This window comes from Hyperolius riggenbachi, chromosome 3 (assembly GCF_040937935.1).
Source record: "Hyperolius riggenbachi isolate aHypRig1 chromosome 3, aHypRig1.pri, whole genome shotgun sequence".
In the NCBI taxonomy this organism is placed as follows: domain Eukaryota; kingdom Metazoa; phylum Chordata; class Amphibia; order Anura; family Hyperoliidae; genus Hyperolius; species Hyperolius riggenbachi.
Genome location: NC_090648.1, coordinates 245395790 through 245415234, shown reverse-complemented (window position 1 = coordinate 245415234; position 19445 = coordinate 245395790). Strand labels below are relative to the sequence as shown.

General features: G+C 41.1%; 1 protein-coding gene across 19 annotated transcripts in view; it reads right to left on the bottom strand.

Moving 5' to 3' along the window:
• The window catches only part of CELF2 (CUGBP Elav-like family member 2), a 688411-nt gene that overhangs the window by 83462 nt on the left and 585504 nt on the right, over positions 1-19445 (bottom strand). For 16 of the 19 annotated variants that reach the window (XM_068276071.1, XM_068276070.1, XM_068276073.1 and 13 more), the window contains exon 9: positions 3488-3622. The exons of the other annotated variants lie outside the window; for them this stretch is intronic. In XM_068276071.1, the coding sequence (XP_068132172.1) occupies positions 3488-3622 (135 nt within the window). The remainder of the gene's footprint in view (positions 1-3487; positions 3623-19445) is intronic. 19 annotated transcript variants of the gene reach the window in all.

Genomic DNA, 19445 nt, shown 5'->3' with positions numbered 1-19445 from the left:
GCTGCAGGCTGATTAATCAGGAAGCAGCCGCTCGCGTAAGCGGCTGCTTCCTGTCAATACATGGCGGGGGGCTCCGTGAATAGCCTGCGGGCCGCCGATGGTGGCTCGCAGGCTAAATGTAAACACAAGCAGAAATAATCCGCTTTGTTTACATTGTACGGCGCTGCTGCGCAGCAGCGCCGTAAGGCAGATCGGCGATCCCCGGCCAATCAGCGGCCGGGGATCGCCGCCATGTGACAGGGGACAGCCTGTCACTGGCTGCACAGGACGGATAGCGTCCTGTGCCGCCCCGATCCCCAGAGGAGACAGATAGGAGAGGGAGGGGGAGAATGTCGCCGCGGAGGGGGGCTTTGAGGTGCCCCCCCCGCAACACCCATCAGGCAGGAGCGATCAGACCCCCCCAGCACATCATCCCCCTAGTGGGGAAAAAAGGGGGGCGATCTGGTCGCTCTGCCTGCACCCTGATCTGTGCTGGGGGCTGCACAGCCCACCCAGCACAGATCACCTAAAACAGCGCTGGTCCTTAAGGGGGGGTAAAGGGTGGGTCCTCAAGTGGTTAATGCAGACTACATAAAGCTTGCTGGCCAGTCAAATCTTATATACCAGTGGTTTGCAAAAGTATTCGCCCCCCTTGAAGTTTTCCACATTTTGTCATATCAATGCCACAAACATGAATCAATTTTATTGGAATTCCACGTGAAAGACCAATACAAAGCGGTGTTCACGTGAGAAGTGGAATGAAAATCATACATGATTCCAAATTTTTTTTACAAATAAATAACTGCAGAGTGGAATGTGCGTAATTATTCATCCCCTTTGGTCTGAGTGCAGTCTGAGTGCCCATAGACATTGTCTGATGAGTGCTAATGACTAAATAGAGTGCACCTGTATGTAATCTAATGTCAGTACAAATACAGCTGCTCTGTGACAGCTTCAGAGGTTGTCTAAGAGAATATTGGGAGTAACAACACCATGAAGTCCAAAGAACACACCAGACAGGTCAGGGATAACGTTACTGAGAAATTTAAAGCAGGCTTAGGCTACAATAAGACTTCAAAAGGCTTGAACATCCCATGGAGAACTGTTCAAGCGATCATTCAGAAATGGAAGGAGTATGGCACAACTGTAAACCTACCAAGACAAGGCCGTCCACCTAAATTCACAGGCCGAACAAGGAGAGTGCTGATCAGATATGCAGTCAAGAGGCCCATGGTGACTCTGGACAAGCTGCAGAGATCTACAGCTCAGGTGGGGGAATCTGTCCATATGACAACTATTGGTCATGCACTGCACAAAGTTGGCCTTTATGGAAGAGTGGCAAGAAGAAAACCATTGTTAACAGAAAAGCTTAAGAAGTCCAGTTTGCAGTTTGCCACAAGCCATGTGGGGAACACAGCAAACATGTGTAAGAAGGTGCTCTGGTCAGATGAGACCAAAATGGAACTTTTTGGCCAAAATGTGGTGGAAAACTAACACTGCACATCACTCTGAATACACCATCCCCACTGTTAAATATGTTTGTGGCAGCATCATGCTCTGGGGTGCCTCTCTTCAGCTGGGACAGGGAAGCTGGTCAGAGTTGATGTGAAGATGGATGGAGCCAAATGCAGGGCAATCTTGGAAGAAAACCTCTTGGAGTATGCAAAAGACTTGAGACTGGGGTGGAGGTTTACCTTCCAGCAGGACAACAACCCTAAACATAAAGCCAGGGTAACAATGGAATGGTTTAAAACAAAACATATCCATGTGTTAGAATGGCCCAGTCAAAGTCCAAATCTAAATCCAATCGAGAATCTGTTGCAAGATCTGAAAACTGCTGTTCACAAACGCTGTCCATCTAATCTAACTGAGCTGGAGCTGTTTTGCAAAGAAGAATGGGCAAGGATTTCAGTCTCTAGATGTGCAAAGGTAGAGACATACCCTAAAAGACTGGCAGCTGTAATTGCAGCAAAAGGTGGTTCTACAAAGTATTGACTCAGGGGGCTGAATAATTACGCACACCCCACTTTGCAGTTATTTTTTTTTTAAATGTTTGGAATCATGTATGATTTACTTTGTATTGGTCTTTCAAGTGGAATTCCAATAAAATTGATTCATGTTTGTGGCAATAATATGACAAAATGTGGAAAACTTCAAGGTGGCTGAATACTTTTGCAAACAACTGTATAATCAGCATTATGCTAAATACACATGATGCAATTTCTCATCCAATTGATGAGCATCTGGACTGTGAAAAACAAATCCTTTGATTTTTTCCCCTTTATCAACAGGTACCACTATTAGACTCAAGGTATTTAAAAAAAATAAAATAAAAGCAGACCAAAGCTGCAACTAACACATACTAAGAGCATTTGGAAGATATGGTGATTAGTATCAGCATACAGATCGATATGTGACATGACCCGGTTATCTTGATGCATGCAAACAGATGTACTCCTTTTCATATGTTAAATAACAGCAACAATAAAAGTGGAAACCAATGACTGCCTAATTAAAATGAAGGACAGATTATAAGAGGTCCCAAAAAGTAGTTGAGGTGACATTTTTAGACCTGAAGTAGGAAGACTGCTTCCCTTGTAAAACATGACAGCTGGAACCTTCATGATTGGTATGGAAAAAAAAACATTTTCCCTTCAGCTTTTGTCAAATAGTCTTGTAGTGAAAAACTGGCTAGGGCTGATCTGACTAATGATGAATACTCCACAATCAACATATCAACTGGGCAGTATCAATCAACGGTCCTCACTGCGATCTTGTATTGTTTTATTCAAAATTGGATTAAGATCAGATGAAATGATGGATCTGAATAGTTTTGCTCAATCGCTCTACTGCTTAATTTTTCACCACTATTGAGTGTTTATTTGATTTTCCTCTTGATATCAAGCAGACTTTGGAGGAAATCGGTGGATTTCTGGTAGATTTCATCAAAGCCAATAAATCAATCCTGTCAATCCTTTTAAACTCACTTGCCACTTTAACACAAAACTGAAAGAGCTCTGCTGAGGATGATTGTTGAGAATTGTAGTTGGTAGAATGAAAGGTGAAACTGCCATGGTCGGTGAATTATGATGACCAACAATATGGAATAAGGGATTTAATAGCATGCAACAGTACACAGATGCTGGTTTTATACAGCAGTTGTCATGACTGCAATGAAGCCTAATGAAAAGAATAGGCAGTGGAGAGATGGTTAACTATTAAACATAAGAAGGTAACCACCAAAAGCCAGCTACACAGTATGTGTGGCAAAATAACAAAGCGACCACCAACAATTAGCTACAGAGCATGTGCAGGCTAATAAAAAAACTGCAACTGCACTGCAACAATGGGAAATAGACACGATGGAATGGTGATATAGATGTAAATAAAGTTTCCCATAAAATGTTTATAATTTCTACTGAATAAAAAATGAAATTGTCAACAGAAATGTTTTTCTCTAAACATCCCGGAAGAATGTTCTGCATGACAGACAGAAAACACATCTCACCCGGGCTTGTTAGCGCTCCCAGTGCACTAGTCGTTGTGGACAGAGGATTTGCATTGGTGGTGGTAGCTGAGGTTTGGGCTGCCGCTGCTGCAGCTGCTAAAGTAGCCAAATTCTGTAATTGCAAAGCATTCATGCCTGTGTGGGAGACAAAAGAGACCTTCAGGGACAATATAACAAAAATAATTTACTTGCTTTGTGAGCAGGTGTCATGCCTCACGTGCTAAAATGTAAAAGTTCATTGCTGAAAACAAATCTAGCCGCCGTGTCACCATGTACTCAGTTCCTTTTCAAAAGCACAAGGATGCAAATAAGTGATGTTTAAACTGAAAAAAAATGTTAATCAAAACTGTAAATGGTGAACGGTTTTATTGGGTAAGGTTGGAATTCAGGGTGAGACGTCATAATGAGAGGTTCATTGGTGGATGTGTGGCAGTGTGTCTTGCCAGACAAACCTACTGTACTTTATTCAATTCAGTTTATTAAGCTAAAATATGAACAGCGTTTATACGGCCAGAGTTTATGCAGCTGTCAGAGTGCGGTTACATTCACTGAAAGCTGACTGCACGGTGGAAATGTCTCATTGTAAAGACATTGGACCTTAAAGTGGTCTAACACCCAGCATTTCAACTTTGCTTTAAAAGATTGCTTACAGCTTATAAACTATTATGCCAGATTTTTTTTTTAGCAGAAATTCACTGAATGGATTAAACATGACATTTTAGTGCTGCATTTAGCTAGAAATACTCCTCCGTGCTTGCTTGTTTAGTTACAAATGTATCTATCTACAATGTAACAAACAAACACTGCTCTGAGAGAACAAAGAGGGCTTCCCTGGCAGGCTTTTCAAAGGTCTATTTGTATTCCAAATAAAGATACATTTGTAACTAAAAGATAAGAACGGATGCGGATTCCTAGTTGAATCCAACACTAAAATGTCATGTTTAACCCATTCAGTGAATTTCTGCTTAAAAAAAAATCTGGCATAATAGTTTGTAAGCTGTAAGCAATCTTTTAAAGCAAAGTTGTAATGCTGGGTGTTAAACCGCTTTAATGTTGAATGCAGTGAATGTATTTCTTGATACCTCTCCAGGCCCATCAAAATTAGAACCGGCAACTTTCACTATGTATATTGGTAGGGTTACAGTAGCAGCGTAGACATAAGACCACTTTACTGACTTATTTTATTTTTTATTATGTAGTTGTCCTGGCAATAGCATACTAAAAAATGCAGACAGAGGGCTCAAATACATGGGAGATTTTAGTTGCCTTTAACCACAAGATTTACCCCCTTGTTAACCAGTGTAAATTAATATGAATGAAATGAAATTTACACAGTTGTCAATAACGAATTAAATGTTAGGTACATGTGACAATGATTTCACAGTCGTCTGCAGAAGCTGGTATGCACTGTTATTGTTTACAGGGGTTTGACCTCTGTCAACCAAAAAAAAGAATCCAGCATGTAGCTGTTATTAAATACTAAGTGAGCCCCAGCAATATAACTGCCGCCAGGATACACAAATAAGCAGGCTGCTTCAATTGTGCAGGTATTACCTGCTGGCTTGTCTCCCTTCTAAAGAAATACAATGACAGTGACGCCATTTGTGATGGCAGAGCAAAGTATTCAACCCCCCCCCCCCAGTGCTTCTTCTGAGTTCCATTGTCATTAGATTGCGTTTTTATTCTAGCTATGTGATGAAACAATCTACCAGGAAGCAATGGAATCCAGTACTGCCAGAAATAACACCAGAAATGGCAAGGCACAAAAGTGCTGCTGACTGCTATGGAGTTGTTCCAAGGGAACTCTGCCACTGGATTTCTTCACAGGCAGGCTAATCAGCAGGCAAAATCTGCACAGCCAGAACAGTCTGCTAATTAGTATGCCCAGGCAATGTTTATTTAGATGGGCTTTCCATTACTAGAGCCAGTGTATTACTAAATTCTCCAATCAAAAAATTAGAAGGGATACTGCGGGGTTGATTTACTGAGGCAAGAGAATGCCTGAGAACACCAGAGAACATAGGTGATCCTGGAAGCCTGGACTGTTTTAGTTTCTGCTATTCAGTAGCAAAGGATCTTTTCAGAACACAACGATTGCTGAGAAGAGTCGGTGGTATTGCAGCAACATGCATACATCTAAAGCAAGGACTTATCTTTAATAAAACCTAAGGAGCTTGTTTGTATTAAGCAAACGTGACTCCAGCTTGCCAGCTCCAGACTCCAGCTCCAGTTTGCTAACCTTTTACTGATCTCACTATGGGCCTGATTCAATTAGCTTTTTCTCCTCCATGGGCGCCTAACCTTAACACACAGCGTTCTGTTTTAAAAAATCAGGGTTCAGATTCATTATGTGCGGGAACTGTGCATGTCATTTTCCTGCACTCATCTGCGTTACAACGCACATAGTTACACAACCATGGACAGGATTGTGTAGGGGAAATGTGTGCAGGAAAGCGAACCAGCCTCTTGATTACCATGGGCTGTCACATCTGGTGTGATTCCGCATGCCTGAAAATTGCATGTAATTCCCAAGTGTGACCCCCTAATAGCACAAACTTACAAATTCCAACCCCACCTTACACAATCAACCTGTATACACAATAATAAATAGATGCCCTGTTTCAGTTGACACCTCAGGAAGATCTCTAACAGAGACAAAAAAAGTAATATTTATTAAAGTGTTAAATCTTCTCTAGTTTGACAAAAATAGCACCCCTGTGTAAGAGCACATGCTTGTAACCTATAGAAAGCCAGTATGTCATTGTGGTGTTAGTAATTATACGCTACTGCACATCATTCTGTTCAATGTGTCGCAAGACTTAATTTTTTACAATTTGTATTGTTTTATACATTAATATTGCATTTGTGTTTATCACCCAATTTTATAATGATTAGTATAATATGTTTACATCAAAAGTGCACACCTATGTATCTATTTAACCTGTGCAGAGATACACATATTTCACATTCTCTGCTTGTTGACTGATGAGCGAGAATTAATAATTCCTGGATATTAATTTTATTAGGGTTGGCATGTGAACATTTACATTCACCTTAGGTAATTTTTTTGTCTTATTGTTCATAGCCATTATCATAAATCTGCATATGAATAGGCACGAACAGATGTCAGTTGTTACATGTGCTTGCCAATCAGGCCTGTTAAAAAGTGACAGATGGGTGGTTATAAAAACACTCTCACAAGGCCTATTAGCACATTCAGAGGAAAATGTTGTAGTGAGCCTGTACAGTCACAGACATAGAAAATAGAAACCTGTTTACAAGTGCAGTAAGAGCATTACTTCATGGCAAAGGGCAGACCTTTACAGGCATGCTCACTCAAAATAGCCAGCAATTATCAATTTAGCAGATATTGTATGTAACGTTTACTATGGTACATGACAGCAATCGCAGGCATTAGCAAAATGACTATATATGTTTTTTTTAACATATAGATCACTAATTATATAGGAAAGATAACAAGATAACATCCACCCAGGAGTCTATCTGGAAGGCTGTGACAGATTGCAAATGTACACCCAGTCCACATTGCAGAGAGGAATGTTGGCCTACTTGTAAAAATGCACAAATATGTTCCTTCTTTGGTTGCCAATTGGTGGGATTAGATCACATGATATTGGTGACATCAGGTGAGCTAACTGAGTGACCAATGAGGGGCCGGCTGAACAACATTATTCACTCAATAAAATAAATAGCTATGATTGCATGAAACTTCGCAGCAGCAGTAGCAAGCTGGCTCTCTATAGAGTCACAGCTGAGCATAACCATGACCATGTTTCAATGCTACTTGTTTTTTGTTTGCAGCTGGGTAACTCCACTGTGTTAAATGCTGAAATGAGTGAGATTACATACAAAGCCATTCGCAAAGGTGCTGAGCCATTATAGCAGAGCCAGAAGGGAGCAGGCTTGGGCTTAAAAAGATAGACTCAGCTATAATGATTCCTGAGCAAAGCCAGACTGAATGCTCAGTTGGAGATTTTATCAGTGCTACTAACAAGCAGGCTGAGCTGTAAAGGATGAAACAGAGAGCAGGGTAGGTGTTTTCTCTAATGTTCCCACTGATATATATGGTAAAATGCATGAGGGTGCTTCGTCTCTGGTTCACTTTAAAGGACAACTAAAGTATAAAGAATATGGAGGCTGCCATATGGCAGTTCTGCAGATCTATTTGGCTTCAGTAGTGTCTGATTAACACCAGTAATAAGCATGCAGCTAACCTTGTCAGATCTGACAAAAATGTCAGAAACATCTGATCTGCATTCTTGTTCAGGGGTTATGGCTAAAAGAATTAGAGGCAGAGGATCAGCAGTATGCCAGGCAACTGGTATTGCTTATAAGGAAATAAATATGGCAGCCTCCATATCCCTCTCATGTAGTTGTGCTTTAAAGGGAACCTGGGGCCAGGGCTCGTTCACACTAGGGACGTTTTCAGCCTTTTATCAAATGCAGGCGATTTTTAAAATCGCCCACGAAACGCTGGTGCAATGAATCTCTATGAGACGGTTCATATCAGCGCGAATCGTTATACTCTGTGCGTTCAGCAAAGCAGTGCCTGTACCATTTCTGGGGCGTTTTTACTATAATGGAAGGTATAGGATGAGCCATAAACGCTCACAAAACCGCTTTATGGGGCGATTGCGTTCGTGTTTTTGAGAATAAATACATTGCATTTATTCTTTTCCGGGTCAAAGAGTTCACTTCTTGACTTTCGTCAGGGAGTGAATTACAAAACCGCTCTTGAACAGCGCTTAGAAAAGAGCTTTTACCAGAAACGCAGCACGCAGTGGAGCGCCAGGAGGGGTGAAAAAAGCCCACGCGAAACGCTTGCATTTTCAATTTTAGGTGTGAATGAGGTCTCAGGGTGATGTGGAGGCTGCCATATTTATCTCATTTTAAATGATACCAGTTGCCTGGCACTCCACCTGATCCTGTGTTTCCAATACTTCCAATACAATACCAGCATGCAGCAAATCAGGTACTCTGACTCAGCTGACTCGGGTTTTACTGGATTAGCCATATGCTTGTTCCAGGGTTTTGACTCAGACACTACTTATGCCAAAAAATCAACAGGGCTACCAGGCAACAGGCATTGTTTATAAGGAAATAAATATGGCAGCCTCCCCATCCCTCTCACCTTGCATTCCCTTTAAGGCCCCGTTCACACTGCACGAGTTTCCAGCCGCGTTTTGGAAACGCGTGCAGGTGGCCGACACGCACGACATCAGACATTGCATAGAGTGCAATGTCTGATGTTCACACTGCATGCGTTCCGGACCTGTGCGGTCCGGGAACGCATGCTGCACGCATTTTTTGTAAAAACGCGTGGCTGTCCCATTCACTTTTCAGTGATGGGATCAGCCACGCAACGCACACAAACGCGGATGGCGTGCGTTCGCATGCGTTGCGTCCCGCATGCGTGGCCATCCGCATTTGTGATGTGAACGGGGCCTAAGACTGGCTGCTATAAAAAGCACTATGTTCACAGGAGGCTCTATACTTTACAAAATACATGGCTGATATATTATGACTTCCTTATATACTTATTTACAGCAACTGACTGAATCATTTTCTTTTCTGATTAAAGCTTATCAGTTGAGAGAAAAATGTTCATAAATGGGCCAGTGACAAACGTTATGTAATACTGTTGTTAAACTCTGTTCACCTGGAAGTCAGACTTAATATAAACTGCCTGTTCTTTTTTTATCAAAGTCTCTCAGCTGCAAAGCTGAAGGAAACAGCACAACAGGTGTTAAATAAAACATCAGGTCAGCGCTGAACTGAGCTTTATTCAATAAGCTGATATTCTTTTTTTCTTCTTCTTTTGTTAACAGTTGACAGAGGTGAAAATTATGGTCAATGTGTCTAAAAGGTTAAGCCTAGTGTGATATCATATAATAAAACAAGTCCATTGGGGACAAAGGCAGTGATAAAAATGTATTTTGTGAAAGGGAGAGGGTGAGGATGGCTTTTGTGTTGTTATTGTTGTCTATGTCCCTGATGACTAAGGCCACATACACACATCAGACTATAGTCTTTGGAAAATGAAAGATCACAGACCAATCTTACCACCCTTCATGTAGTATGAGAGCCATACCTACACAGTCTATTCTATGGAGCTGAACTCCCCATCAGAAAAAAAATCTTTGGAAGATGCTGCACACACAGATGCTGTACAGACACAAAAGATCAGTATCTGCAAAAGATCTGTTCCTGACAAAAATCCATTCCTGCAAATTGCAATAATAGTCTATGATATCTGCAGATCATCATACACACATGATTTAACTGACATTCATCTGCAGATCAGATCCACCAGGATGGATTTTCAGATCTGTGGATGATTGTTTGATCTGCAGATGAATGTCAGTTAAATCATGTGTGTATGATGATCTGCAGATCTCATAGACTATCATTGCAATTTGCAGGAACGGATCTTTGGCAGGAACAGATCTTTTGCAGATACTGATCTTTTGTGTCTGTACAGCATCTGTGTGTGCAGCATCTTCCAAAGATGGAGTTCAGCTCTATAGAAAAGACTGTGAAGGTATGGCTCTCATACTACATGAAGGGTGGTAAGATTGGTCTGTGATCTTTCATTTTCCAAAGACCATAGTCTGATGTGTGTATGAGCCTTAAGAGGCAAGTTCATCATGTTGGTGAAGATGCAAAATATACGACTTACTTTGTGGATGGCATATATATTGCACCTGAGTTTCAGTGCTTTCTGGCTTAAGCAGCCCCAGAAGCTGTATTTGGAATTTGCAGATGTGGGTCTGCATTAGCCAAGTCCTGGCTTGGGTCTGGAGCTGGCCAGGAGTAGTGCAGTGTGGGTGCTTCTGGCCGCCTAATCCTGGGTGGAGTTATCCACCAGGTTTTCTGTGGTGCACCTGCTGATTGCTCAGGTGCTAGTGTTTAAAAGCTGAGCAGACTAGTGTGCAGATGGAGAGAGTGTGGAGACAGACTTGTCCAGAGTAGCAGTTGGCTTTTTACGGAAGAACTAGAAACACTGGCAGTGCTTGGTTGGAGGACTTGTTTGTGCACCATCTTTTACACTGTTTACTACCAAGACTGTTTTGTTAAGCTGCACGGTTTTATTCCGTTTGCCACAACAAAGCACCATCCGTTTGTTTGTGAGATACTGTGCCTGAGCCTGTCTGTAATGCTTTCCAAGCTCCTGACTTGAAGCTGATCCTTCACATACATACTAATCACTGGCAACAGTTGTGCATAAGATTGTGACGTGAAACATTAAGGGCCCGTTTCCACTATCGCGAATCCGCATGCGTTGCCCGCATGCGGATTCGCACAGTCAGTACAAGTGGATGGGACTGTTTCCACTTGTGCGTTTCCCCGCACGTTTTTCTGTGCAGAAAAAATCTGCATGGTAGGGTCCTCAGAATTCGCCTGCGTGTGGAATGCAGGCGAATCGCACGCAATGGAATTAATAGGGAAATCGCATGCGTTTTCCCCATGCGTTTTTTGCCGCGATTTCGCATAGGTATTAATGTTAATTTACACAGGCAGTGACATGGTTAAATTCGCATACAGCCTTACCTATGCGAAATCGCATGCAAAATCGTGGCAAAAAACGCATGCGGAATCGCACCCGCATGCGATTTGCCTGCGGTGATTCGCCGGCGATTCCGCAACGCTATAGTGGAAACGGGCCCTAATAGTGTCGCTATTCGCTTTTCACCTTCAAGGAAATGCAGTCTGTAAATTTCAGTAGGCAGCAGAGAAACTTAAGAGGAACTGAACTGAAGAAAGTGCTTTGAATATACTGCACAAACAACATTATAAATAGAAAAAAAGCAACACTGCCTAGGTAAACTTCACCCACTGTCGAAAATTTGAAATTGAAAAAAGTTCACAATCTGAATTCACAAAATTGAAACACAACAAACCCCCCCCCCCCCCGCAAACTCAAACTGCAAACACATTTGCGATCATAGAAAGCTGCGCATCAATTGGAGAGATTTAGAGGGGGGGAGTGGAATATTTATTATATAGTCCTTTATGGGGAGAATGGACTATATATTATATGTAAGGAGGCCATTAGTAATGACCCCACATTTTCCATATATTCGCATAGCAAGATCTGTCAAACTTGTATTCAGGCCCGTTTCTAGGTGCCGTGCAGCCGTGCGGTTGCCCTGATGCCCTGAGTGCTATTGGGAGGCGGGCGCTGTAATGGAGCTGCAGCCGCGGGGAGAGCAGCCTGACCTCTCCCTTCCTTTCTCTCCCCGGGCTGCCCTCCGTGCTCCCCTCTCAGATGCAGAGTAATGCGCAGAGAAGCGCTGTAAATAGCTACTCACCTCCCTGGTTCCAATCGCCAATCACTCATTAGCCGCTGTTCTCCTCTCTGCATAGCCGGGTATACACACGCTGCTTCCTGCTAAACAGGAAGCAGCGTGTTATACCCGGCTATGCAGAGCAGGAGACTGGTGGCAAGTGAGTGATCGGCGATTGGAACCAGGGAGGTGAGTAGCTATTTAAAGCGCTTCCCTGCGCATTACTCTGCATCTGAGGGGGGAGCACGGAGGGCAGCCCGGGGAGAGGAAGGGAGGGAGAGGTCGGGCTACCCTCTCTGCGGCTACCCCCTCCATTATGGGGGACCTACCCACCTACCTAACCTATACTGGGGGCAGCTACCTAAATCTAAACTATACTTGGGGGGCACCTACCTAATCTAACCTATACTGGGGGGCAGCTACCTAATCTTACCTATACTGGGGGGCAGCTACCTATCTAACCTATACTGGGGGGCAGCTACCTATCTAACCTATACTGGGGGGCAGCTACCTATCTAACCTATACTGGGGTGCAGCTACCTAATCTAACCTATACTGGGGGGAAGCTACCTAACCTATACTGGGGGGCAGCTACCTATCTAATCTATATTGGGGGGCACCTATCTAATCTAACCTATACTGGGGGGAGCTATCTACCTAACCTATACTGGGGGGCAGCTACCAATCTAACCTATATTGGGGGCAGCTACCTATCTAACCTATACTGGGGGCACCTACTTATTTAACCTGTATTGGAGGCACCTACCTACCTAGCTAGCCTATACTGGTGGCAACTATACTGGCTACCTATATTGGAGGCACCTACCTAACTAACCTATACTGGGGGCACCTACTTATCTAACCTATGCTGGGGGCAACTATTCTGGCTACCTATATTAGAAGCACCCACATAGCTAACCTGTACTTGGGGGCACCTACCTATCTAACTTATACCGGGGGTGCCTGCCTATCTAACCTATACTGGGGGCAACTTTACTGGCTACCTATACTAGAGGCACCGACCTGGCTAACCTATTCTGGGGGCAACTGTCGGGATGCCGACACGCACGACATCAGACCGTGCATAGAGTGCACTGTCTGATGTTCACACTGCATGTGTTCCGGACCTGTGCGGTCCGGGAACGCATGCTGCACAAATTTTTTGCAAAAACGCGTGGCTGTCCCATTCACTTTTCAGTGATGGGATCAGCCACGCAACGCACAGAAATGCGCATGGCGTGCAATCGCATGCGTTGCGTTCCGCATGCATGGCCATCCGCGTTTGTGATGTGAACAGGGCCTGAATGTACATTTTAACATCTTTATGTATTTTTGAAATGTTACTTTAATTTATGCTGCCCCACTGTTTTGTTTCCCAGTGTTGGCTTGAATAATGACTGCTTCTGTGCAAGTAATGTATTTCTTTTGTGAGGTTTATGTAAGTGATCTCATGCTGATGTCAATCATTAGACTTGGTCTGATAAGTTACACAGCTTGTTAGCTGCACCAATCCTCTATAAAACCCCTTTTTGACCCCTGTCTGTGTGGAAAGCTAGCTTAGTAATTAGTGTGCCTGTCTAACAAGGAGAGGCGTTTAAGGCTCACCAAAATGTTACATCTTATCACATTTATGTCATGTGTAACCTTAATTGTATCTATTTTGCTCACCTACGTATTACCCAGGTCTGGGTAAAATTGTGAAGCAAGTAAATATTGTATAAAGATTATACAGTACATCTCATGATGTTGAGGCATTTGTAAACATTGGTTGGACAAAAACAACAAATAATAAGGGATATATGCAAATATACAGTTAGAGAACAAACAAATGTATATTAGAAGTTATAACACATTTTATAATATGTTATAAGCAGAATCATAAATTATGGACAGTTAAGAAATTGCAAAAATACTGCTATGCCAATAGTTTTATTCATGCACTGTGGATTGCTAACTAAGAGACCCCTAAATCAAAGTTGGTGCCACACTTGGGCCTCTCTTCCATGGGCACTGGAAGGCAGTAAGTTTCCTGCCTACCAGCTTTACCAGCCAGGCACTTGCTAGTACAGGCAGTGGACAGGTGGCCTCCCTATGGACATGCATATAAGCAAGGCGGTTCTCACATGCAACAGGTTTCAGACTATCACCACCAAGACCTCAAGGTACAGGAACAGCTTCTTCCCCTCAGCCGTCAACTCTCTGAACTCTATGCACTCTATTCCCTCAAGCACCATCCCATCCGTTGATCATTCTCCCATTACACGCTGGTTTTTCCTGCCTGTACAATCCTGTCTATGATAAAATTTGTTGCACTGTGCATTTTGTTCAATCTGGGGTTAACTCTGTGTGTAACTCTTTTCTGGTTAATGGTATTTATTGTATTTTTTGTATCACTACACTTAGCCCTGTTTATGCCAAGCCCAATTCTGGACACAACCCAGTTGTTCTTGATGAAATAAAAGATTCTGATTCTGAACATGAGACATTTTTTGGCCACCATGTTTCAAACATCTGTCCAATGTATAAGCACACCAATTTTTGAAATAAAGCACGCTCTTTATTGAGCCATCTGTTTCCACAAGGAATAAGCCGACAATTGTTTTGAGGGCCCACAGGGTCCCCCTTCATCAAGGCGTGTGGTTACAAACACATTTAGTATGCCTTGATGAAAGGGGACCCTGCGCGGCCCCCGAAACAATTGTCAGCTTATTCCTTGTGAAAAAAGATGGCTCAATAAAGAGCGCGCTTTTAAAAATTGGTGTGCTGATAAATTGTAAAGTTGATTGTGTATGGGGTATTGCCTATGTCCTAGTATCAAGCACTCTATAATCCTTGTGACGGAGTGCCTGACCACGACCACTGCATTGCGTGTTTCAAACATGACGCGCGGTGTTACCGCGTTACCATTCCGCTGCGTGTAATTGCAGCCGAATGGCCCTTGTGGCTGGTAGGTGGGTGGCTGAACCTCCCAACAAGCGACCAGGTCCACAACCCCATAAATGTGAACTTCTGAGATCCAAACACGTAAGAGCATGCACCAGAATGCTACCAAATATTAGACTGCTGTTATAGACAACCAGAAAATGTATAATTTTACGACCTTGAAAACCTTTATCTAAAAAGAAAATGCAAAGCCTGCAAATCTATAAATTACTTAACATGTATGATGTAGTTTGAAAACCAATTTTTAAATACCAAAGTGCAATGGTTATTATTTTCGTGATCTATATTTTCCGATACGCTATTTTGTTTTTATTTCAGCATGACAGTTAAATTAGTAACAACTACATTTCACCATAAAGGGGAATTACACTAGTAGCTCTGGGGTAGCTGTTTAGATTAAAATAAAGTTTCCAACGTCTTTCTCCCTTCATGGAATCTTATAAATATATAATACAATATTATTAAGCCACACACCTCACAATCAGACTGTACACATTTGTGCAGTCTTAACAATATACACTTATTAATAGGGGGAGCATATATATAACATAAATAAAATGTTCCCGTATTTCCTCCTGGCTCTCTGGTCCCCTCCTACATCTCAAAAACACACTGGTAAGATAACTGGTTATGTCCCAAATCTTTTATAAACCCTCGTACACATGTACGAGGCAAGTTTACCCAGCAGGGACCAGGACTTGACCCTTTAGGTGACAGTGCAGGGCCGTCACTGTACAGATGTGCCGCTTGCCTCCAGCGGCATGTAATCAGTATCATGGAGCAGGTGGGATGAGTAAGGAGAACAGTGCCCTTGACCAATGCTTGGCTGAGCCAATCGACCAGGTGGATAGCTCGCCAAGACATTGAGAGACATTGGGGGAATACACATGCTAGATTACTGGCAGAGGTGGTCTTTTTTGTTCCCTCCATTGTTCAGCACCACAGAAGATGATAGCACTATATAAATCATTAATAATAATAATGTGTACATGACTTTAGACTTAGGTGGAGACATTAGACAATGACTGTGCTAGGAATTAGATTTCAAGCTTCTCTGTGGAGCAGTTAGTGACATGACTTGTTCAACATATTCTGTAAAATGCTGTACAAATTGTCAGCACCATATAAATGCATAATATTTCTAATAATAATGAATGATGATAATGCTCTTTCTACATCCTATAAAATCTATACACCACAAAATAGACCAACAATTATTCTCACATTGTGCAGAAACACAAAACAAAAAAACAACAAGCCTACTAATGAGCTGTGCCGCTTTTCAGACTAAGTCATAACCCTAGTCTAATAATTGACACAAACATGAAATCGACCTCATAAGCTAAGATAACTAAGGAAACTCATTATTATTGAAGAAGTAGACAAATAACTGAGATGGCAAACAAATAAACAAGGAAAAAAATACTTGAATAACATTTAAATATAAAAAGAAAAAAAAAGGGAAGAACTGGTACATATAAAGACCATGGATACACTGGATACACGTATGCACTTGGACAAATCTACTAAAATGTTTTTCACTAACTGGAAAAAGTTTATCTTTACTATTTACACAACAGAAGAAATTAGGTCCTTTATGGATCCATTCAAATATACTGGATGGTATGCCCTCATGGACTTACAAGACAAATTGGGTTGTTTGAAAATTTGACAGTATGTTTGCTTTTTTTTACCAGGAGTATCCACTGATAGTGAAAGGATAGGCTATGGAAGGGAGGGGGTAGATAACATGGTATCCATTTACTATTTGATGTTTACTGTATTATGATTCTGGCAATTTGTACCACTGATGCTGCTGTAATGTTTTTAAGGATTTCAGCAGCTGTCAGTTACAACTGAATGTGCAAGGTAATGTCCATGTTTCCCTATGGCCAAGTCGGTGATATTACAGTTTAACAGTGCGCTGACCAGGAAGCTGTTATGGGGTAATGGCCATTTTTAAAATGGAGGGCGGAGAGATCCATTGATCACAGTGGACAAATGAAACGTAAGAGAGGAGAAAGAGATTTGAGTAGTAGACTACACAGGAGGTAAGTAGGACCTGTGTGTGGTTATTTTTACTTTTTATTTTCAGTTCAAATTCTCTTTAAACTGAAACAGATGAGATAATTTAAATATATACTGGGAGTATGAAAAGCGATCTCCGAATCAGTAACACTAATGCAATCACCATGGTTCTTTATTGCTACTGTCGTGGTTAATTAGCCGGGATCTAGCAATAGCATACTTGAATTATCCGCCGAGGCTTCCCATTAATTCATTGTTGTAGATCGATGAGACTCCTTGGTCTAAAATTAAGATATGTTGTGGAAGAAAATTTAAAACAGCTGTATTGATACTCTATTTTTTACTGATGGACAACCTGGTCCTATTGTACATAGTGTAGAACATGATAAAATCCATGTTATGTAGGTGTGGAGGGAAGATAAATCTTAACTTATGGAAGAAACATGCCCTGCATTACCCAACTCCGCTCTTTTTACGGATCAATATGCAAATTCAAACTATAAGGCCAAAAAATACCACGTTTCAGTTTCGCCAGTCTATGGCCATAGTCCTTGCTATAATTAGAAGTTTTTGTAGTAAAAATTATCTTTCAGAGCCAGTAATAGTGGCCACAGGTAGAACCTCCTCCTTCCCTGAACCCTCGAAATTCATAGTGGCCTACATCATTGGCTTATCACTTCAAACCAGTCACCTTTATGTTACAATGCATTCAAAAACTGTGACAATTATATTTTGTGGAAACTGTATTGCAAACTTCATCTAGCTCCTGCCTTACTTTTGCAGTTATGCTCAAACATAATGTAAACAGTTAGCTATTCATGGACCTCTATAAAGGCTTATGCATGGGCATCGCAACTGTTTAAACAATAGCAAAGCACCCTTAATACAACTACAGAGTTGTTTTAGGCACATGCAAGAAACTTAGAACCTATTTCCAAAACCAAAGATTTAATGCACACCTGCACAGTACAAGCAGTACATATGGGCGGCTCGCCGCTCTGTCTGCATCATTAAAGGAGTGGGCTGAAGTGTTTTTTTTAATATGGCAAAATGATTAAGCTATCAGGTTATGAAAACGGCTAAGGTTACATAGCAACATATGCTTGATTGGTCAGCATAGATGTTGGGATGCCGTATCATTTTCTGTGAGATATGAGTGATCCAGGTGTCATTACACATAGTGCATAAGCAATATATAAATAATTCTGACTAGTTCTTCTGCTTTTAAATGCTCCATGATAACTACAGAAAATGTTTGAGATAAGGCTTATTCATTCTGGGTCTTATGGTCTGTCTTTGCTCATATATTCCATGAAAAATAAATATGGAAAAATAATGCAGCAAAAAACACCAACAGCCAGCAGGTGTTACGATGAGAAAATAATTCAGTGATCTTTACATCTCCAGGCCAATTTATATTGTCAGACAGCAGGTTCAGATTACTCTAAGATGCTAGTGCAATAATGAGTTGCTGTACCAACTGATCACAGAATATCTGTGGGGAGAGACTTGTACCAGTAAAAATATTGAAAGTCTTATTGGAACTGAAGTAAGAATCTAAAAAACAATAAAAACCACAGATGAGAAACCCTCAAGTGATAAACTCTTGCTTCCAACAGGAAACTCCCATTAGAGAACAGTCATGTACATTTAAAGAAGCCGCCTCTTACACAGGATAGCTAGATATTAGCTGATATTATCTGCACCTCACTTATAGAATAGTTACCGTCAAAATACTATAAACCTGCTTGTACTGACAGCTGAACTACAGAAGTTCATAAATAATAAGAAAGCTTATAAACATTAGTAAGAATTTAATTTAGTATAACAACCTCTTCAACAGGAAACATTCTGCCCATCTTGTTGGCAGTAACGCACAAACTTCTACACTTTCATTTTGGATGCTGCATTTATTTAATTAAAGCATCTTCCAAATCTGCATTTTCCAATACAATATTTTACGTGGTTCCGTTTAGGCAAAATGTACAGACGCACATAAAGATATAAAGACCAAGGATATTAAAATAAATCACATGCCATGGCAATACATTTCTAATAGTATGATAGTTTAAGATATTTTCTTCTAAAATACAAAAAAAAAATATTCAGTATAAACAGTTAATGTGTAATTTGAAACACTTTATATCACCTTTCTTGATACTCTGTTTTAGTACTAAAAATAGATATTATAAAAGTATTTTTATACTTTTTAAAGAAAAAATAAAAATATAATTTTTGTTTGGAGTGCCACCTGCTAGCTTGACTTGCATGCTTTGCAAGTTCAAGAAAGTCTTGTTTTGCTGAACTGTAGTAAAATAAAGATAACTTAAGATATTTTGGAGAATTGGCTTTGGTGGTGTAGGATAATGGTTTAATACAACAGTCAAGTGACCCAATATTGGATCAAGGGTTATTTGCAGTACTTCATGTTTTTGTTTGTGAAGTACAATTTAAAACTTATATAGCTGCCCATAATTATTCGTAACCTTGGCAAATTTTGACTTAAAGTTACTTTTATTCAACCAGCAAGTAATTTTTTGACAAGAAATTACATAGGTGTCTCTCAAAAGATAATAAGATGATGAACAAGAGGCATTATTGTAGGAAAAAAACATTTCTCAGCCTTTATTTACATTTGAGAAAAAAGTGTTCAGTCCAAAATTTTTCATACCCTTCTC